General features: G+C 31.6%; 4 protein-coding genes across 4 annotated transcripts; 3 read left to right on the top strand and 1 right to left on the bottom strand.

The window, feature by feature from the left end:
• Nucleotides 1-927: 927 nt before the first annotated feature.
• On the top strand, nucleotides 928-2663 carry LOC101499226 (large ribosomal subunit protein uL2x). Its single transcript, XM_004512068.4, has 2 exons — nucleotides 928-1449; nucleotides 2171-2663. The coding sequence occupies exons 1-2, from the start codon at nucleotides 1010-1012 to the stop codon at nucleotides 2514-2516; spliced, it is 786 nt and encodes a 261-aa protein (XP_004512125.1). The 5' UTR covers nucleotides 928-1009; the 3' UTR covers nucleotides 2517-2663.
• Nucleotides 2664-4968: 2305 nt separating this feature from the next.
• On the top strand, nucleotides 4969-6537 carry LOC101498900 (GDP-mannose 4,6 dehydratase 1). The gene has a single exon (XM_004512067.4). The coding sequence runs from the start codon at nucleotides 5092-5094 to the stop codon at nucleotides 6202-6204; it is 1113 nt and encodes a 370-aa protein (XP_004512124.1). The 5' UTR covers nucleotides 4969-5091; the 3' UTR covers nucleotides 6205-6537.
• Nucleotides 6538-7246: 709 nt separating this feature from the next.
• Nucleotides 7247-11670, bottom strand: LOC101498564 (uncharacterized). The gene is made up of 6 exons (XM_004512066.3): nucleotides 11490-11670; nucleotides 11300-11383; nucleotides 11101-11185; nucleotides 9546-9634; nucleotides 8290-8401; nucleotides 7247-7990 (listed from the first exon to the last, which is right to left on the bottom strand). Exons 1-6 carry the CDS (start codon nucleotides 11523-11525, stop codon nucleotides 7773-7775), a joined length of 624 nt encoding a protein of 207 aa, XP_004512123.1. The 5' UTR covers nucleotides 11526-11670; the 3' UTR covers nucleotides 7247-7772.
• A 4071-nt stretch (nucleotides 11671-15741) lies between these two features.
• LOC101498231 (histone H1) lies at nucleotides 15742-16667 on the top strand. The gene is made up of 2 exons (XM_004512065.3): nucleotides 15742-15972; nucleotides 16056-16667. Exons 1-2 carry the CDS (start codon nucleotides 15808-15810, stop codon nucleotides 16482-16484), a joined length of 594 nt encoding a protein of 197 aa, XP_004512122.1. The 5' UTR covers nucleotides 15742-15807; the 3' UTR covers nucleotides 16485-16667.
• The last annotated feature ends 5320 nt before the right edge of the window (nucleotides 16668-21987 follow it).

The following is a 21987-nucleotide window of genomic DNA, read 5'->3' as shown; positions in this document are numbered from 1 at the left end:
TGGGTGCAATATTGGAGTGGACGAGGGTGGTTAGTGCTCTTCAGCATGACGCCTTTAAGCATGCTCAATAATTTTTTAATTTATATTTGTTTAACAAAGCTTCTCTTGAATGTCATCATGTTATTTGACTAGTTTGCATTTGAACCATTTGAAAAGATCGTAATAATTGAATTTTTAATCAAAATATTAGTTATTTCAAATGTCTTGTTGATGAAATCAAATTACAAGCTTAGTGGTGGCTTAAAGTTCATCATAAAGGATTTTTATTTATGTTTAATCAATGATGGACAAATCCCATTGAGTGTATGGGCATTCGCAACACTATTAAATTGTAAAGAGTTTTTTTTCAAGTTATTAAGTTGAGAGATTCTTTTATCATCAAATTTTTATGGTATTTTGTTCTCCATTATAATTTGATTTTGTTGTATTCTTGTTAACATTTGACTCTATTTTGACACGTCTTATACTTGAATAAGTGACACTTTAATGAATTTTACTTTGTAAAAAAACAACATAATTGTTTCTTGATAACATTTTTTAACCATAAACTTATTTATAAACAAGACATAAAATAAGAGCTTAATGGACTTACCCTTAAGTTAATCCTAATATGTACTAATTGGAATTTTGTCACTTTTAAATTTTCTCAAAAACCTCTAAATTATGTTCAATTTGACTATTCAAGCGATACAAGTATATCTTACTTGTGTTGGATTGGGGTGAGAGAAGAAACATCCTATATAACTATTGAAACAAGAAGAGCCCAACTTTGAATCCCTTAATCAAATCAATGCCAGTTAATTTCATTACAAAAAAGAAAAAAAGAAAACACCAAGTTAATTTGGTTGTGTTGGTATTGGGCCAAACCTTATGGGCTTAATGAAATCCGAAGACAAAATGGATTGAACGCGTGTACTATATATAAGACACAAAAACCCTAATTACTCTCTGAAGCCATTCCACACCATTTCATTGTTGCCGCGGTAGGGGTAGAACTAAATTATTCGGGATGGGTAGGGTTATCAGGGCACAACGTAAGGGTGCGGGATCAGTCTTCAAATCCCACACCCACCACCGTAAGGGACCAGCCAGATTCCGCAGTCTCGATTTCGGTGAAAGAAACGGTTACCTCAAGGGAGTAATCACCGATATCATCCATGACCCTGGTCGTGGTGCACCCCTCGCTAAGGTCTCTTTCCGTCATCCTTTTAGGTATAAGAAACAGAGTGAGCTTTTCGTTGCTGCTGAAGGAATCTACACTGGACAGTTTATTTACTGTGGAAAGAAAGCTACTCTTGTTGTTGGTAATGTTTTGCCTCTCAGATCTATCCCTGAAGGAGCTGTTATTTGCAATGTTGAACACCATGTTGGTGACCGTGGTGCTTTCGCTAGGTGTTCTGGTGATTACGCTATTGTTATCAGTCACAACCCCGATAATGATACCTCTAGGTTTGTACTATCTCATTTCACTCTCATTTTTTTGTTTTGTTATTATTTGACTATCATTTTTGTCTTCGTATTTTATTTTGATTCTAATTATCATGTTTTATGTGTTTTGTTTATTGTTTTGTGTAACTTCTTTTGGATAATTGTTTATTTATTTGAACTTTGTGAATTAGTCTTATCGTGTGTGAACATAATTAAGAAAAAAAATAGTATTTTTTTACAATTGAAGTAGGTATAATTTTTTTTAATCATTTGTGTTGATGATGATATTAAGATTTATGTCACTGTTATTGTTGAGTAATTTATGTTATTGCCATTTAGAAATTTTTGTGTCATGAATTAGGTTAATATAGTGTAAAAGGTTAGTAATTAATCATATTTTTATTTTATGATGAACATTAGCATAAATAATTGATAATGATAATGAAAGTATGGTTTATTTTAATGACATTTTGCAATTAATGTCTGATGTAATTTAGTAAGTGCAGTATACATATAATTCAGTGTGAGAAGAAGTAGGAAATGATTTAGTATATAAGAACTTGTTGATGATGAAAGTATGATTGATGTATATGTTAGTAGTAGTTCATGTTATTGTAATAAAGACATTTAGTGTTTCAATATCTTGTATAATGGAGTGTGAGAAGAAATTTGAAAACAGACATTTTTTGTGATTAACATCAATATAAGTTTTAATGTTGTTGGTTGGTATGTTTGTTGACAGAATTAAGCTTCCATCTGGAGCAAAGAAGATTGTTCCAAGTGGGTGCAGAGCTATGATTGGACAAGTTGCAGGTGGAGGAAGAACTGAGAAGCCACTTCTTAAGGCTGGTAATGCTTACCACAAATTTAGAGTGAAGAGGAATTGCTGGCCTAAGGTTCGTGGTGTTGCTATGAATCCAGTTGAGCATCCTCACGGAGGAGGTAACCACCAACATATTGGACATGCTAGTACTGTTAGGCGTGATGCTCCTCCTGGACAGAAGGTTGGTCTCATTGCTGCCAAGAGGACTGGTCGTCTTAGGGGACAAGCTGCCGCAACTGCTGCTAAGGCTGATAAGACCACTTGAAGAGACTCTTAGGGTTTTATTTCATTGCAAGTTTTTGAAATTTTGTTTGTTTCCTTGTTTGTTCCAAACTGCTTGGATATTGTTTTGAGAACCCTTTGCCCCATTTATATGAATCTTTTAAATGACAGTATTTATATTTGTTTTCAACTACTATTTTGTCCGTCAGTTTGCCTTCATGATTTTATCAAGTTCCAATGCTGAAAAGGTTTGATGCAGGATTAGTACCTTGTGCTGCAGTGTTTAGGGAATGTTTCTTTATTTAATTGATTATCTGGTAATGGAGACTGGGTAGTACCGATTGCTCTCATGTCTTCCTGGTACTTAATAATGGCAATTTTGAATTGCTCAATGAACTAGTTTGGTTACAAGGGTCACTAACCTACACTTTTTTTCCTTTCTAGTTTAGTTGAATTTTGCTTCTTGTTGCTCGTGAAACATCAAAAGCTTATGTTCATGAACTTGTCTTTGTTATAAAACAAATTGAAGCTTGTAACGTTTGTGTTATTGGCTCGCTCAGAAAGGCTGCTCTGCTACTCGGTTTGCTGTCACTAATCTATCGAAAAACAGCTTTTATTGCAGTGTTAGTTGCTACTACAACTATTGATGGATCCACAACAGTTATGTTTTCACCTTTGCTATCCGTTCTTATTCTTCTCATGTTTATTGTTGTCTATTTTGCTAAACAAACAATTAATCACGACTGTTCTGCCACTGTAAAGTTCCTTACCCTTCTACCTTTAGTCACACATATGTATTCCCAATAAAGTCTATAAATTATCACTTTTTAGAGCATGTTTTGTATTCCATTTGCAACTCTAAAACTATAAATTTTGTAATGGAAAATAGGGTTGACATTGTGTTACAGTTTTTGTATAGTCTATTTTTCGTTTGGAAGTATTAAAAAAACTATCTATTTATTGTCACTAATTGGAAAATTCATATTGCATTATAATGAAATTATATAGTTTTTAATAAACACATTTAAAAATACATCTCACTATATACGATATTTGCAGAAAATACTATCCAAATATAAATTAAATTAGAGAAAATTTAATTTTTATTAAAAGTTCATTTGTAAAACAAAGTTTACTTAATCCATATATCTTGGTACCCTCTGAACCATCCCAATTTGGATGAGGAAAAATCACAGGGCGAGAATCTGCTAGTAATTTTTATTATTATTTTTAAATTATATATATATATATATGTAAAAAATATTCAATTTTAGTACAAAATATGATTTAGAAAATATGATTTTAATATGTTTCTAATTTTAGTATATTAATTATAATAAATATAATTTTTAAATTTATTATTTTATAGATATAAATGTGGATGTTGACAAATATATAGATTTAAATTTCACATTCAATAAAAAATGAAAGATAAATTTTATCTGACTAATCAAATATGGAATTAGAAAAGACAAAATCGGTCTAATCCCGTTACAATATTTAATTTAAACATACTAGTTTAAAACTAAAGAACTGATCAATTTAGTTTGTGCTCTTGTTGACCACAACCAACATGGCATATTAGCACAAAATGTAATGGTGGTAATTTTTTAAAATTGGAATTATATTTTCTGTGAAAAAGGATGGGAATTAAAATTGTGATTCTATAAAAATAGAAGAATAAAAAATATATTTTAAATTATAATTTAATTTTTTAGATAATAAATATTTTAGCCTTTTTATAAATGATAGTTTACATTATTAATGAATCATCAATTATTGGCGCCATTGTCCAACATAAATTAAAAATCTTACTATATAAATATATATTATAATTATTTATAAACAAAAAAACTTGCACATACCTTACTTTTATTGAAGAATGGTGTAAAACAAATTTATTTTAATAATTCGCTTAGTCTCTATATTTCTCAATTAAAGAATATAGATTCATCTATTGTAAAACATTTATTATTTTTCGAACATAAAAATTTGTGTTGATTTTATTTTTAATAAACAAATAAAATATTAACAGTTTATTTTCATTATTTTCAAAAGTACATTTTTATTAATTAACTTAATCTTCTCTCTATGAAATGGTTTAGTTCAAAAAATCTCACAAATATAATATGAAAACATATTTTAGAATTTTAAAATATAAATAAAATATGATATTATATAATACTTCTTTAGAATTAAAATATATATATAACTGATTTAAAATATATTAGTATTTGATAAAAAAAAACAATTTTTTAATTATTTTTATTTGTGTTTGTATTTTATTATAGATGAAGTAATAATTTATAAACAACAGTATAACGAAATTAATCTGCAATTAAGAAACTATTGATTGCATAGATAATTAAAAAAGAAAATCAGTAAAATTTTCAACTATTACAAAAAAGAAAAAAAAGAAAAAAGGACAAGTTTAAGGCATTGAACAGGAAAGTGATTAATATTAGCAGAGATCGTCACGAGTAATTTCGCAGTGTCAAAATTGTGAATTGAGAAGGAAAACCGCGTCACTTCCTCCATAAATAAAGCCTTAAACGAGATCTCACTTCATTATATTCAATCATCATAATCATTTCCCATTTTTTCCAACAACAATAACAATGGCCGATGCAGGTTCCACTACTCCAACGGCGTCAACAAACGGAGACTCAACTACTACTCCATCATCTCCCAAAGTAGCATTAATAACCGGAATTACCGGTCAAGACGGTTCATACCTAACGGAGTTTCTCCTCAACAAAGGTTACGAAGTTCACGGCTTAATCCGTCGTTCTTCAAATTTCAACACTCAACGAATCGATCATATCTACGTTGATCCACACAATGCTCACAAAGCTCGCATGAAACTTCACTACGCTGATCTCTCCGACGCTTCCTCCCTCCGTCGTTGGCTCGATACAATTCTTCCCGACGAAGTTTACAATCTCGCCGCTCAATCTCACGTCGCTGTTTCCTTCGAGATCCCTGATTACACAGCCGATGTCGTCGCTACCGGTGCTCTCCGTCTCCTCGAAGCCGTTAGATCTCACATCGCCGCATCTGGTAGATCTCATATTCGTTACTACCAAGCCGGATCTTCCGAAATGTTCGGATCCACTCCGCCTCCGCAATCTGAAACGACGCCGTTTCATCCTCGTTCGCCTTACGCCGCGTCGAAATGCGCTGCGCATTGGTACACTGTTAATTACCGTGAAGCTTACGGGATCTTCGCTTGTAACGGAATCCTCTTCAATCACGAATCTCCGCGGCGCGGAGAGAATTTCGTAACGAGGAAGATTACTCGTGCTGTTGGAAGGATCAAGATCGGGCTTCAGAGTAAACTTTTCCTCGGGAACCTTCAAGCTTCTAGGGATTGGGGATTTGCTGGTGATTACGTTGAAGCGATGTGGTTGATGCTGCAACAGGAGAAACCTGATGATTATGTTGTTGCGACTGAAGATTCACATACGGTAGAAGAGTTTTTGGAAGTTGCTTTTGGTTATGTTGGTTTGAATTGGAAGGATCATGTTGTTATTGATAAGAGGTATTTTCGTCCTACTGAAGTTGATAATCTTAAAGGTGATGCCACTAAAGCTAAGAAAGTTCTTGGTTGGAAACCTAAGGTTAACTTTGAAAAGCTTGTTAAAATGATGGTTGATAATGATGTGGAAATGGCTAAGAAGGAGAAGGTTCTTGTTGATGCTGGTTACATTGATGCTCAACAACAACCTTGATGAACCAACTTAATTTCCCATTTATTTTTTATAATTCATTATTACTGTCTTTTGCTTAATTTTTTGAAGTTATAGAATGCTGCTGTTATTTTCAGTGATTCATTTATCATAGCTGAGGGAGTTTGATTTATTAATCTATGAGCTGTTTTACATTTTAAATTAATGATTTTGGAGTTGTTATTTATGTTATTCTGTAAGCTCCAAAATTTTAAATCTTTAATATATCTACATTCATTCTCAGTGTTGTGGAAGCTAAAATGCTAACCTCTGGGTTGTAATGTGTTGTAAACTTGTTCGAATATAGTGTTTATTATGATTTAGTTTGTTTCTTTTGATTCTGGAGTTGAGAGTTCTTTCACCTAGATTCAAAAGTTACCAATATGAAAAATGGAGCTGAACTAGACTGGTTCAATGTTTTGTTTCGTTTCTTCAATTAAAAAATTCAAACAGAAAGGATTGGTAAAGAAAAGTAAAATGATTGAACTGGGTCAATATTTCTTCCTGGATCTAGAAAACTGCAACTTGGGAGCGGTACAAAAAATACCTGTCCATATTGAGACATGAAAAACAGTCAAAATCTGAGAACGTGCAGTGAAGAAAATGAAGGAATTTTAGTAAAAAAGGATCATGATTTGCAAGTTATATGTTTCTTGTAGAATGAACTAGAATGTCTTGTTAAATCTCGTCGCTTTATGGATCATCTAATTTTACAATCTACATACAGTGAGAATCTTCTACCTAGATCAATAGATTCCGGACACAAGTTTTGTAACACCGCCCCAACTATTTTTACCGGTTCTGAGCATGTTTCGAAGTTACTGTTATTCCATTACTCCTTCAAGGTTTGGCAGTGGCATTCCCAGCTTAACGGTTTTTTAATTCCTTAAATGAGCATATAAATTATCATACGGTATGTTGATTCTGTATCATGTAAACAAAATGAGATCTACCTTTAGACCAGATCTATATTAGGGACACCCTCTTTAAATTCATTGACAAGAGATTCCATGTGTACTTAAGTACATATTTGATTGGTGAACAATTTAGCACAAACAAAAACCAACTTTATTTGTTTAAATAGCACTGTTGATGAAAAACAGCAAAATGTTGCACAATTACATAATCGTGTGGGCGTTTAATAGTGAAATTAGCCCAATTTTCAGAGATGCCTTAAACTATCTATAATGGGAACTTCCCAAAACCACTAACTTAAAAATTTGACAAAACAATTAAAATAAATTAAATGATTGCTTCATGTCTGATCACGTGTTGTGTTATCACGTTCTTTCAATTTTTTGACTCCAATTAGCAAGCCCAAACTTTTGGTGTCGGTGATGGGATCAACTACCTTATGTAGAAGCATTGTAACGTGGCCCTACTGCTCTAAGGTTCCCATGAGTTAGATCTCAAATAATGAAAAGCTTCGTGCACTCCATCCAAAGCATGGCCCATATAAAATTAGTCAACCTCGTGATTGTGATGCAAAAGCACTTGAAGCTCTCAAATTCGACTAAAATGCAAGAAGCTTCTGAAAATATGAGCAATAATCAAACCTGTTGGTCCAACTACTATTCTGCAGAAGGTGGAATTGTTTTTGTAACTGTTTGCAAGCTAGTTGAGCTTGAGCTAATTTCTCGGTCAGGCTTAGCAATTGCGAAAGGTTTGATCGATGACCGGAGTGGTTCTGGGCCCTCTGCTGCAATCCTTTTGCACAGAGCATCACAGTTACTGATAACTTCATTTAACCTTCCTTTGAGCTCTCCAATTTCCACCTGCAATCCATGAACTGCATATGGACGTTTGAAACATAAAGTTAACACATGTCACATGTTCACATGCAATCATAGAATTAACACATGTTCCCAAGCCTCTAATTAATTATTTCTTCACCCGTGCCACAAACATTATGACAGACATGAAAATGAATCGGTATTATATGATTGAGTGAGCCTTGTAAAGCAAATAAAAGAGGGGCTTTTCCTTTTCAATTTTTCAGATCATGCATACAAGCATTGCCTTTAAAGTTGAGAATCAAATCCTAGTATTCCAAATATTGTAAGAACTAAAAACTGAGTCTGATAATACCTCCTGATAGATGCTGTGAAGCAGTCTTCATTGTGGACGTTGAGTGATTATATCGCTTAAAAAGTTTGATTGCCAAAGCATCAGCAACTTCTATTCTGTTTTCTATCTCCTCCTGCGATAATTTCAACTTTTTTAGCATGTACAGAATGTCATAGCTCATGCAAAATATTGAGCACATGTCTATTTAACTTTAGAGGAAAAATGGTCTAATCATTGATTGAAACAATTCCACTATTAGTCAAACAACATCAATACAATAAGAAAAATTATTGAAGGGTCATCACTCTCACACGATAGAATTTTTATTTTACATTGAAAATGTTTTTGCAGTTTGATTATTTTCCAAAATCTAACTAACTAGACCACTAAATGCTATTTTATTAGAAATGTTGAAAAAGTACCAAAGTTGAACTAATAATCAAGAGTATAGTACATATACCTCCCATCTCCAAAATTTAACCTTTTGTTTGACTTTCACATACTAAATCAAATAACCCTTTGCAACTTGTTGAAAAAATTAACCCAGTGATGAAATCATCACAGAGAGACATTTTAACCTCATGTTTCAGTAACTAACTGGGTCATATTCACTGGAATAACTGAATAATACTTATTCTAATAAGAAAATCTTAAGTTAGTTTGTTATACTATAAGTCAACTATATTTACTTTATTTAACAAGTAAAAGTCAATTGTGTTCATCATATAAGTAACAATCTTCACCGACGCCATTGATTGTATTTTTAGTTTATTAATGGTGAATTAAATTATCAAGATTATCCTACTAACAAAGACAATTGTTTCAAATGAGGGATGTTTGACCTGAGTGGGCTGATAGTGGGTAACCCAACAAACCTTGGATAGACTTTGACATCATTTTACAATTTGGGTTGGATCTAACTCAACTCGGCAAAACAGACTTATAAGGTGAGAGACACCTTCCACTTATAAACACATTTTCAAACCATATTACATCCAACGTGGATGTGGAACTCTCAACACAAAGTAATAATGAGGTGACTTTTTTGTAATTATTGGTAATTACTAATGAAAACACAACATTTTCTTAAATCAAAGAGACCCTAAAAGTGTAAGTTTGAGTTTGGGTACAGAAGGTGTAAGTATTCCACTTGAAATAGAATTTAATAACTGCGAGGAAAAAGTTGCCTTTGGTCCGAATGGAGAGAGTGGGTGCATTATAAGATGTAGAATTCAATATTTGATTAATCAATTGAACTATTCCTGTATTGAACAGACCTGTTTTTTGCTTATCGCTTGGACCTTTTCTTCCTGCCAATCACGGTACATGGAGAAGAGCTCCAGTAAAACCTTGGGATTCACTGTAGCTGTTTCAAGCATGAAAAGAGAGCAACTAAGTACTATTTATTGTTAGTATTAAATGCAGCTGATAGCATTCAAAAGAATGACCACGACCAACATGATATATCAGAAAAGGGATCAAAATTTATTAAGTGACTGCAAAACCTGAAGTTTACAACATCAAAGTATTTCCAAAATCAACAAAATCATAAGGAAAAGTATAAATTATTATATAGTAAAGGATTTGGACATGCCATCCGAGCAATCATCAACATGATATTGATAACACAAGGCGAGCTATGATATACTTGGCATATTTGCAGTAGGAAGCTGAAAATTATCCTTGCTATTGTTCATAATCAGCTTAGCTTAAAATTGAAACATTTTTCTGACTTCCAGATATTATTAACCTGGTAACCTTAACTAATTAATAAATTGCATTGAGTTAAAGTTCATGAAATCCACGTACAAGCAAATATTTTATAGGGACTAATCAGTTGCATCAGAAGCTAGATTATCTAGCATGTGTTAATGTGACGAATAATAATTATATATACTGGGAGAAGATAGAACTAGCCAGCTGAACAAACATTCCATTGTTAAGTAAAGATGGTTTGAGTCCAGGCAATGATCTCTTTGTTACTTCGTCATTTTAGAATAAGGAAATTAAGAATATTATAACTGGGAATATTTACCGGGCAACGGATGTAAACCCAGTCACAAAAAAGCAAAACACAGGCATTGATTAAGATTTAAGAGGCTCAAGGACTGGAACCTTTTAAAAATGTAACAACACACAACATTGGAAATAAACATCATAAACATAAGTCGTTAGAATCAAATGAAATAGTATTTGAAAATACACAAGATTAGCACAACCTATGTACAATGGAAGCATCCGGAAGAGTTTATTTATACTAATTTTATGGCATAAGAGTCTGTTTTGATCGACTTGTTTAAATTTATCTACTAGCATAAGTACTTATAAGACTGTTTAGGAGAGCTTATGGACACAACTTATGATATGTCCACAAATAGTTCTCAACTTATTTTCATAAGCTCTCCAGAATGACTTATGAAAACAACACAATTTTATTTTATCTTTTGTTATAGAAATAATTTACAAGTACCTATAAGATAAACACTTAATAAAGTTGTTTATTGAAACAAATATTAAAAGGATTTAGAAGAGCTTATAAAAACAAGTTAAGATATGCGCATAACCTGTGTCCACCTTATTTCCATAATCTTCCTAAGTTAGCTTGTAGAAGGAGTTTATAAAGTGGTTGTGTGAAACTTTCTCTTGTTCATTCTTTCTTCCATTGTATAATACATAAAGTCCAACACTAATATGATAACCTAATAAGCCCTCTATTCTAAGAAGTCATAAGATAATAGTGGTATATAATATGATAAATTTGCGCAAATGTACCTAAGAAATAACAACCAGTTAACCATATCAAGGGTTAATTCAGTCATAAGAAAAAATCACCTGAAGCTGAAGAAGATGAAGGCCTCTTCACTAAAATATCAGTTAAGGTACCCTCTGTTGGAGGAGACGTTAATACGGGCGGCGTCTACGGTGACACAATTAATCGAATCATCAATTTCACAGCTTTAAACAAGTAATCAACAACAAATATTCGTTATCATATAATCAAATCAAATCAAAATAGAAAAAGAAAACATACAATTTTGAGGGATTTAAGGCGCTCTAAAATGGGATCAGAAGTTTCCAATCGCTCTGTTACGGTGGTGATTTTATCACCCGGCGTCTACAGTTACAATGAATTGAGAGATTTCGGTGAATAAATAAATAATTAACATTATTTTTTTGGAATCGAAAAATCAAAGAAAGAGATGGAATTGAAAGAATTATACCTGTAGGCTGGATAAAGTAGACTCTGAAGCGCCCATGATTTTGTTACAATCGAGCTCAAAAATGACAAGTTAAGCATAAACTATTACACTAACAAAGCATATTTGGGTGGGGATTTTGTGAATGAGTAGTGAAGAAAAATTTCCATGGAAAATCACCTTTATTTTAATTTTCTTATAACTTTTGTTTAAAAAAAAACCTCCATGTCTTACATTTTTGTCCTATTTGTTATTTGGATAGAAAGAAATCAAAACTATTTGAATTACTTTTTTTATTATATTTATATTCTTTTGGTATTTCTTCTACATTGATTATAAAAACTAAATAACACAAAAGCTAATTAATTCATAATTTTAGACATTTTCATATAAATTAAGAAAAGTGATGCAAATTGGTTAAAAAGAGAAAAGTGATGTATTTAAATGTATAATTAAAATCAAACAAATAATATTATATTAAAAGTATAAGGGACAGTTATCTTAAAACATTTTGTTTAATATAACATCTGACAAAGAGTAGAGATAGTTTTATAACAAAACAAAAAAAAGAGTAACTTTTATTTGTTTAGAAGGAGATAGAGGATCCCTACACTGCACTACACTTCATAGTCCTTGCTTTTACTAAACTTCTAACACAATCTTACCTCACTTTTTCTTTTACATTCTACTTAGGAATGACAATGGATATAGACTAGGTATTATAATATTCATCTTCATTTTCGCAATTTGACAAGTATTTGTATATGAGTCTATATATACTTGCATATTAATTTTAATCTTTGTACTCACATCCTTTAAGTATGGAAGAGCCTGTACAGATATCAATCATCTGCATTCGAATTAAAATAAATTTTAAATTTTCAAAATAATATATTATTTTAACAAGATTAAGAAATATTCGAACTCTGTTTACATTAAATTATGAAAATAATAAATTAAAATAATTTAAACATTCAAAATTATATTAAATATGTAAATATTTTTTTTTTTGATTTAACGAATAACGATATTAATTAAAAATAGAAACCAAACAAAAAATATTAATAATTAAACTACAAAAATTTATTTGAATAAAAATAAAATAAAGTTTAGATAAAGTTATCATACTTTATGAAATTAATTGTTTATTTTATTTATGTCTTAGTTATGGAATATTGTTTTCTACCATAAAAAAAATTAAGAGAATTTGATTAATTTATTTTGGGATTTTATTTGTATGATTTTATTTGTATATTTAAATTGGTAGCTTATATATTTGTTGACATCTTGTGTTAGACGTATATGTGTGTGTATATATACGAAGAGTTACACTCATTCAAAATCAGCCGTTAGATTAAAAGTTATTAACATATTAAGTATATCTATAATTTTTGACATTAATCTATAGTCATTTACTATGTTATTAAGACGCGTCAAAATTAATGTTAGATACAATTACAAATTACAATGTTGAAGTTAGTCTTAACACATCATTATGATATATAAAATGATTATAAATTAATGTCAAAATTTATAAATACAATTTATAGAATAGGAGCTTTCAATCAAATGGTCAATTTTAAAAATTATCTATCTAGCACGATGCCATTGAATGAGTATAATTTGACATCTTTTACCCGCACCCATACATGTTTATTTTTGCAAGTAATTTTTTTTATCAATGAAAAAAAAAAGACAAAAAAACTAAGCTAGTTGGAATTGAATTCCCATAGAATATGCTAAACAAATATTAACCAAAGGAGAGAGACAAACAAAAAATACTCTAACAAGTAATACTCTTAATTTAGTAAGTCAATCGGTATTAGTATTTTCTTCACGTAAGATGCGCACAAAAGACAAATTGTGATCCTTAGAAATCGAAGATTGCATATAATATATCAGTGGTACATAAGGATGAGTAGGCGACACTCCCTCTTTAATAAATCTCAAAGCCGATTAGGAATTAGATTCACAAATCACATTTCTGAAACTATTACTTCAAGCAATATCAAGACTCTAGGGAATGATTTGAAGCTCAACATTGACATTAGAAGTGAAACCATAATTTCTTGCAAAATTTGTGTTCTAACCTCCAAAAGAATTTCTCAAAAGACCAACCACAAAAATCATTTCACCCTAAATTATTAATAGAGCTATCATCAACGTTTAATTTTATTACATTTTCTAAGAGAGGGTGCCAAAAAATAAGTCTAAGAGTTAAAACTTATTAGAACCACCAAAAACATTCTTAGTAAATAAAAAAGAATATTAATTTAATTAAAAATATTTAAAAAAAACGACTATTATTAATAAAGAATTATGATTTATATCTACAATTGTATCCACTATAGATATTTTTAACCTATTAAATATAAATATTTTTTGCCAATGTGTCCAATTTCTATCCCTACAAGTTGTACTTTTAAAAAGTTCAAAGAGATATATAAGGGTAATCAATATGAATATCTTTCTTTTTATTTTTTAATCCCAAAATGTCTCACTGTTAAAATGAAGAAAAAAAATCTCATTCACCAAGTCGCATTCTCAGGTTGCAATGAGCAATTGGGACAAAAAAGTAGGACAATTCTGAATTTTTTTTTTTTTGTAAAAGTGAAGCATTTTGAGGTTAAAAAATAAAAAGAAAGATATCCATATCAATTACCCGATATATAATACACAACTTTTAAAATTATATACTTTTTTTAATTCATTGACAAGTATCTTTGAGATATTTGTTAACATTTTTATAAAAAAAAAAACACAACTATTCAAAATTAAGAAAACTATTAAACATGTTATCTTTTAATTTTAATTTTATTTTTATTAAAGTAAACTTGACAATAAGTATTTCCACATCCACTAATGTGAATATTAAATGCATTTCAAATAAAAATATAAGTGTAAAGAAGATGATTAAATAATAAATATATCTTGAAATTAGTAATTTTTCTTATATTTAAGATTAAAAAACTTTTTCATTTTTTTAATTTTTATATAAAAGTCAAGAGATAGTATTGAAATAAATAAATGTTATTGAAATATAATAATATAGTTTTTGAGTAAATGTGACACCTACATAATGTGTGTTTAGAGTGTATAAAAACAACATAAGCGTTTGCCGTGAAATTTGGTTTTTTACAAGCATATGCTTGATAATTATTTTATTTAATTTTTTCAAATATAAGACAAATTGCTCATTCGAATAGAATTCAAAATGATCGTCTATCCTATATCACTTGTATTTTCATTTGTGACTGCTAGATGATAATCTTGCCGTGATCATAGCTATTAGATTGCAATTATCTATCACAAAATAAATAGACATTTGTCTAGTATAAGAAGGTACCCATCTATCATTTATTGATTCATAATGACCATCACAATAAAATTTAATAAATCATAAAAGGAACCTCTATGTAAATTGACCTCTCTAAGTTATAAAAGTACACAAAATTTAACCTAAATATCTCTCATACTTTAGAATTTTTTTACTTAATTGTTTGAGTGTATACAAATACATCATTCTTTAGGATAAGCTGATGGAAGAAATTTATCCTTTTATTTATCTAGAAATACAAACTATAACAAATCAAAGTCCTATATTCGATAACTAGCATACCAAATAAGTTTTATTTTGAATTTATTTTGAATGCACTTACTATTGCTGTCTAACAAGAAATTCAAAACTTAAAAGTACTTGTCTTAGTAGATTCTAGAAAGTAATACTACTAGTTTATGTCAAAATACTTTATTTTAAGTACTTGTCTCAGTAGATTCTAGAAAGTAATACTACTAGCTTGTATGCGAAAATACTTTACTCAACATTGGGAAAAAGTCAATACTTTTGTAGATTTGCTTTGAGTCCTAAATGGCTACTATTACCATGTAACTTGATTTAATTTAACCCACATTGTAATCAATACTTTGTAGGTATGAATCAATGGAAAAAATCAGAGTGAGAAACGAAGCATGTTGAATGAAAATGGAGGAATGAAATCAGCAGAAAACACACTCCTCTTGTCATGTGTTTGTTTCCCGTTTAGGCCAAGCAACAACACAGAAAACCACACTTGGCATTCCAATCTACAGCCAGTGTCACGTCACCGAATTTTCACCGCCCACAAAATAACGCTTTTATTCGCGCCACGTGTACGTTCTAGATATCTCCTTTGTACACGCTGGCAATCCTCACCTCACTCACTCTACCAATAGCACCAAACGATACTTCCAGCAGTGATTGTTCTCTCGCTATTATAAAACAAAACGATCGTAACATTCACTAATCACTAGAAGTTACCGTTTCATCAAACGATTACAACTCACTAAATAAGTTTGATTAGTTATGTCTGCTGCCGGAGAAGTTGATGCTCCCGCCGTTGAACAACCGGTGGAGGAGGTGAAAGCGGCGGAGGAACCTAAACCTGTGAAGGAAAAGAAACCAAAAGCTTCAAAAGAGAAGAAGAAACCTAAACAGGCCAAAACAGCTTCACATCCTCCATATTTTCAGGTAATTACTTAAATGAAATTGATTTTGTTTCATTTTAATTTTAATTGATTGATTTAATTTACTTTAATTTGATTGTTTTGCAGATGATTAAGGAGGCTTTGTTGGCTCTGAACGAGAAAGGCGGTTCAAGCCCTTACGCTATAGCAAAATACATGGAGGAGAAGCATAAATCAGCGCTACCAGCGAATTTCAAGAAGATGCTGAGTTTGCAGCTTAAGAATCAAGCCGCGAAAGGGAAGCTGGTGAAGATCAAGGCTTCGTATAAACTATCTGAAGCCGCGAAGCCGAAGAAGGAAGTTACGGCTAAGGTTACGAAGGCTAACGCGGCGGAGAAGAAGCAAGAAGGGTCGAAGAGAAAAAGAAACGTAGTTGCGACGAAGAGTGGTAAGAAAAAAGAGGCGGTTAAGAAGGTTGTGAAGAAGAAGAGTAAGAAGGTTACTGGGCCTGCGAAGCCCAAACAGCCCAAGTCCATTAAGTCTCCTTCTAAGAGGGCTAGAAGAGCTACTGCCTGAAGTTTGATTATGATAATTAATAACTGAAACTATGTAATATATAACTATATGTAAATATGAAAACAAACTAGTATGCTCTTTCTTTTTCTCTAGTCTTTTTCTAGACTGTAGTTCTCGCAGCTGAGCTCGCTGTATATTGCATAATGTAATATTGTTTAGAAACCTGCTTTTGCATTTTGTGTTGCTTTTGTTCTTGTTTTTTCATTTTTCAAGTTTGGTTTCGGGATGAATTTTCTGAATCAGTTTTACTTGATAGGACTTTTCCCGTTACAGTATTGCCATTATTAAACGTAAAAACTCTACGCAAATAAGCTCTAGAGAAATGAAAACCGTGCTAAATTCTACGAACAATACAAATCAAAGTGGGTTCACCTCACAATCTCTGGTTAAGGTTTTTAATTGTAACGAAAAAACATAAGCACTCTCAATAGTTTCTTTGGAATGAATGCACAATTTGTCATGATTATAAAATATATTTTAAAATAGTCTATGTTTAAATTATTGTTAGAGAAATTGTGGCGACACAGTTGAAATTTACTTCTTGTAAAACTAATTTGACAACAAAGCAATTCCGTTCAAATCAATGTCGACGTGTACGTCCATAGTAGCATGGGCGGGGTTGAGTGAAAGGTTTCTACTCTCAAATATATTACTAATAATTTTAACATTAATCTTTTATAAAAAAGTTGTTGGATTATAATCTTTAACCAAAGAAGTTAACAAAAAATTATTTTAAGATGCATATACCAATGATCTTTAACCAAAGAAGTTAACAAAAAAATTATTTTAAGATGTATATACCAATTTACAAAAATGAATGACGGATGATTACAATTTAGAATACTAAATTGCATATTGTATTTTTGCTATTCTACTTTGGCATATCTTCCATCCACAAGCTCATCCAACATTCCAAAAGACTCTTGTGACTTTTCATTTAAAAGAAAAGAAATAAATTCTCATCCAACTCACATGTTTACTCATTTTTATAGGTTCCTAAGTTCCTAGCTTTCTGTAATATAAAATTCACTAATAAATCATAACTTCTGAGGGGCATATGAATATTTTCCAAAGAAAGAAAGGTCATTTACGTATTCTGATTATCAAAGCCCAAAACTAGTTCCACTTGGATTCCAATTTGCCACATCTGGTCTTTTATCTCACGAATGAAAAATGGGCCATATTTGGTCTAAATTTTGCCCAGCTTGAAGGGCTTACTTGAGCCATTATTGAATTAAGAGAATTGTACTGTGAACCCCCCTATTTTACCTCCCACCCACCAACCATAAAAAAAAGATCATACTGCTCCTTATTTCATCTATAAAACCCTAATAAAAACACACTTTTCTTTTTTCACCCCATTTCTTCGAAACTCTGAAATATTCGATTCTCACACCCTACCAAAAATTCGAATCTTTCAATCATCCGAAGTGAAAAAGCAAGACAAATTTTGAAACTTTCGTTGAATATAAAAGTTTCGAAACATATTTTTTTCAGAAATTTTCGAACATTCGAAACTTTCGTTAAACTTGAAACTTTCGAAGTACAAAAGTTTCGTTAAACTTGAAAGTTTCGAAATACAAACTTTCAAAAGTTTCGAACAATACGAAACTTTCGAAACGTAAAAGCTTCGAATATTCTGAAAGTTACGAAAAAACACGTTTCGAAACTTTCGTTTCAAGTGAAAATTTTGAAATGGTTTTTTGGGTTTTTTTAAATATTTTTCCATTTATTTTTAATATTGAATATTGATATATTGTAGTGCCTAGAATGAGAGGTGTGTTTGGTCAAATTATTCGTAACTTGATAGGTGACAGAGGTGATGGTGTAGAGATAATTCCACCAACAACATCAAACAGACGACACAACGAAGCAAATCATCCAATTAGGCAGCGTCGTCGACGACAAGAGGAGGTCCAGGATGATGATGTTGAGTCCACTGAGCATGCACATATGGAGGAGGATGTCCCTCAACCTCCACAGATGGAGCCTGCCGCTGAAGATATTCATGATACTTCCGCACATGCTGATGAGTCGAATGATGCTGCTGATCTTGATGATCAGGATCAGCAGACCGGATTTCCCGAAGGACCGACGATCACACATGTGTTGACACAGTACGAGCATCACGTGGCTCGGAGGCTATGGGAAGGAGAGGTATATGTTAATTTATTTTTATATTTAATTATTTGTTTATTTATGTTTAAGTTTATTTAATTAATTGTATATTTATATAAATGTTTAATTATATTTATGTTTAAGTTTAAGTTTATTTAATTAATTATATATTAATATAAATGTTTAATTATATTTATTTTTAAGTTTAATTAATTAATTGTATATTTATATATATGTTTAATTATTTGTTTATTTATGTTTAAGTTTATTAAATTAATTGTATATTTATATATATGTTTAATTATATTTATGTTTAAGTTTATGTTTATTTAATTATATTTATGTTTAAGTTTATTTAATTAATTATATATTAATATAAATGGTTAATTATATTTATTTTTAAGTTTAATTAATTAATTGTATATTTATATATATGTTTAATTATTTATTTATTTATGTTTAAGTTTATTTAATTAATCTAATTGTTCTGTAATTACTCGCAGGATCGTGGATCATTAAAAGTAATTACTCATGGATTGAAACTGAAGAAATTTGCCGAAGTTCCTATGCCAGCTCATGTAGAGCATTGAATTCAGGAATCTGGGCTGATGCATCTATCTTCAGGCTACCTCACTATGGCTGATGCTGGGCTGATATCCGCATTTGTTGAAAGATGGCACAGAGAGACCAACTCATTTCATCTGCCATTTGGAGAGATGACTATCACCTTAGACGACGTCGTGACTCTACTTCACATCTCACCACATGGTAAATTTTTTGATGCCCCTTTGAATATGAATACTAATAATGCTGCAAGAGCTGCACATGAGTACTTAGGTGCAACATGGGAGGAAGCATGTGCTGAGATTAGTTATAACAAATGTGCCCAATATAGATTGCAATGGTTGCGTGATTTATATAGCCGTCTCATTCAAACTAACCAGTTTGAGTGTGCGGCTAGAACGTATTTGTTGCATTTAGTTGGCTGCACTATTTTCGCCGATAAAACACATACGCATGTTGAGGCGAAATACATTACTCTTTTTATTGATTTACATCGTTGTCGAGACTACTCGTGGGCTTCCGTGGCATTGGTTTTCCTTTATGACAACCTGGGAGATGGAGCTGTCCACGACACTCGACAGGTGAGAGGTTACATGATCCTACTACAGATATATCATTTATATTAAATTGTGTCATTTATTTATTTAATTATTAATTTAATTATTACGTTGTGTTATTTTATTATGTTAATTATGTTGTAGTGTTGGATTTACGAGCACTTCCCTAGGACCTGTAAGCAGGGTGATAGAGGAGCGGTTCCTGCGCATCTTCCAAGAGCATGTAGGTGGAATGCAAAACATGTTGAAGGTGGATTGATGACATATCGTCGGAGACTTGATGCGTTGTTGCTCAAGGATGTAGTGTTTACACCATATGATGATGACCGAGCTAATCCTCCGTTTGTATCGATTTCGATGTTTTCTGGATATCTTCGATGTGGTGGAGTCTCAGTCCCATATTTGCCAGAGCGATGTCTTCGACAGTTTGGTCGTATTCAGTGCATTCCGCGTGACGTTCCTCCGATGCAGGACAATATAGATTTGGTCGTATTCAGTGTATTCCGCGTGACGTTCCTCCGACGACGTTTCTCCGATGCCGTAGAGCAGCTGAGCTTGCACATATGGCCTTAGATATGGTAACACCATTTAGTGAGATTCATGACATATTAAGTGAATTATGCCGCTTGCATGACGATTAGTTATTGTGTTATTGTGTTATGTATGCCGGAATATTTAATCGATAATTTTATATTAAGATATTTTGAGATTATCGAATGTGTTTTGAATGTGTTTTTATCGAATGTGTAAATGATAACGTAAATGATAACACGTAATGAAATACAATATATTAAATTATAATATTCATATCATGAAATACAACATATATTATAATCTTCATTTAATGAAATACAAGATATATTCTAATCTTCATTTAATAAAATACAAGATGATTTGCTAAATGATGGATCAATGTGTTCCCAATGCTTCATACCTGTTGCACAAGCTATTTCTCATGTCTTTGCACATTCACCACAATAGTCTTTCCATTTTTGTGAGGTAGGTGGCAAAGGACAATTAGACTTCAATTTGATCTGAGCAATAAAATATTAAACATTAATTTAATAAACAATGCTAATACCGTAAACAATAATAAATTTAATAATGCTAATTAATTTAATTTAATAAACACTAATAAATTTTACCTGTACCTAATGATTTTCATTGACGAATCCAATTGTTAGTAAACATTCTTTTGACGGCGGTGCTTTGTTTAGCGGAAAGAATATCATATTCAGATTACGAGACAACAACACCAATATGACATTATATAGTGTTGCTATCACGTAACCCAAGTCTGGTAAACACATCCACTTATCTTGTCCTTGAGCACCCAATTATGATATTTTCAAAGAGTTTCGCACTGATTCAACACTGTCATCGAACACATTGGCATAAAGGTCTTGATGTAGACGAATCTCTTTATCCAATTGTGTTCGAACTAAAGGCCAAGATTCTTCAGTCCAACCTAACAATGCTGCAATTGCGCGAAACCCACAATTTCCATCAGCCACCACATCTATTATCTCCTCAATATACAGATGTATAAGAGTAGGAAAATGTGTGTAAAATGGTTGTTTTGCAGAATACTATGATGAATGAGATGGTTGCCTTGCAGAACGTTGAGATGATTGCTTTGCAGATTCTTGAAAGGCATCAACATACTCCCAATATGAAGGATCACGAGGAGTATCAAATTCTTTTTTATTTTTAGTTGCTCCCTTGGTTTTCACCTTCTCTGGTGGTGCAAGTATTGATGTTGTATGTGGAAATACAACTTCACGCACCTTAGCCCTGAATATCCTTTGACTTACAATATCGTGTTTCTTCATGTACACTTTCATTGCTTCTAACTCTTCTAAAAAGTCATAATCTGATAAAGATTCTTCATCCTCCAATTCATTCTCAAGGCTTAACTTTCTCCAAAAAACATGAATGCTATCTAAAGGGATAACATTACCAGATATCTGCAACTTTGTCAACTCACAAGCACATGGTAATCCATGAGTTGTTCTGATTGAGCAACCACATATTGTTTTGTCAGTACCTACAATCTTCACTCTCTACAACTGTTTGTCAATTTTTTTAAAACATTACCTTGATACACAATGATGCAGACTTTAAAAGAATGATGAATTATACATTTGCTAAACATCCTTGATGGTTTTCTGAAAAGAAGATTGAATGATACATATTTGATTCTTCAACATCATATTCACAGCATCCCAACTTTTACACAAATCACCAAAACTAGTTTGCAGCAT

This window comes from Cicer arietinum, chromosome 8 (genome assembly GCF_000331145.2).
Source record: "Cicer arietinum cultivar CDC Frontier isolate Library 1 chromosome 8, Cicar.CDCFrontier_v2.0, whole genome shotgun sequence".
In the NCBI taxonomy this organism is placed as follows: Eukaryota; Viridiplantae; Streptophyta; class Magnoliopsida; order Fabales; family Fabaceae; genus Cicer; species Cicer arietinum.
This window is presented reverse-complemented; position numbering and strand designations above follow the sequence as displayed.

Coding starts and splice junctions, on each gene's coding strand:
- LOC101499226 (XM_004512068.4), top strand. CDS start 1,010: ATGGGTAGGGTTATCAGGGCACAACGTAAGGGTGCGGGATCAGTCTTC. Junction 1,450..2,170: donor CCCGATAATGATACCTCTAG/GTTTGTACTATC, acceptor GTTTGTTGACAG/AATTAAGCTTCCATCTGGAG.
- LOC101498900 (XM_004512067.4), top strand. CDS start 5,092: ATGGCCGATGCAGGTTCCACTACTCCAACGGCGTCAACAAACGGAGAC.
- LOC101498231 (XM_004512065.3), top strand. CDS start 15,808: ATGTCTGCTGCCGGAGAAGTTGATGCTCCCGCCGTTGAACAACCGGTG. Junction 15,973..16,055: donor CACATCCTCCATATTTTCAG/GTAATTACTTAA, acceptor ATTGTTTTGCAG/ATGATTAAGGAGGCTTTGTT.
- LOC101498564 (XM_004512066.3), bottom strand. CDS start 11,525: ATGGGCGCTTCAGAGTCTACTTTATCCAGCCTACAG. Junction 11,186..11,299: donor GCCTTAAATCCCTCAAAATT/GTATGTTTTCTT, acceptor GTGTCACCGTAG/ACGCCGCCCGTATTAACGTC. Junction 7,991..8,289: donor TTCACAGCATCTATCAGGAG/GTATTATCAGAC, acceptor GTCCATATGCAG/TTCATGGATTGCAGGTGGAA.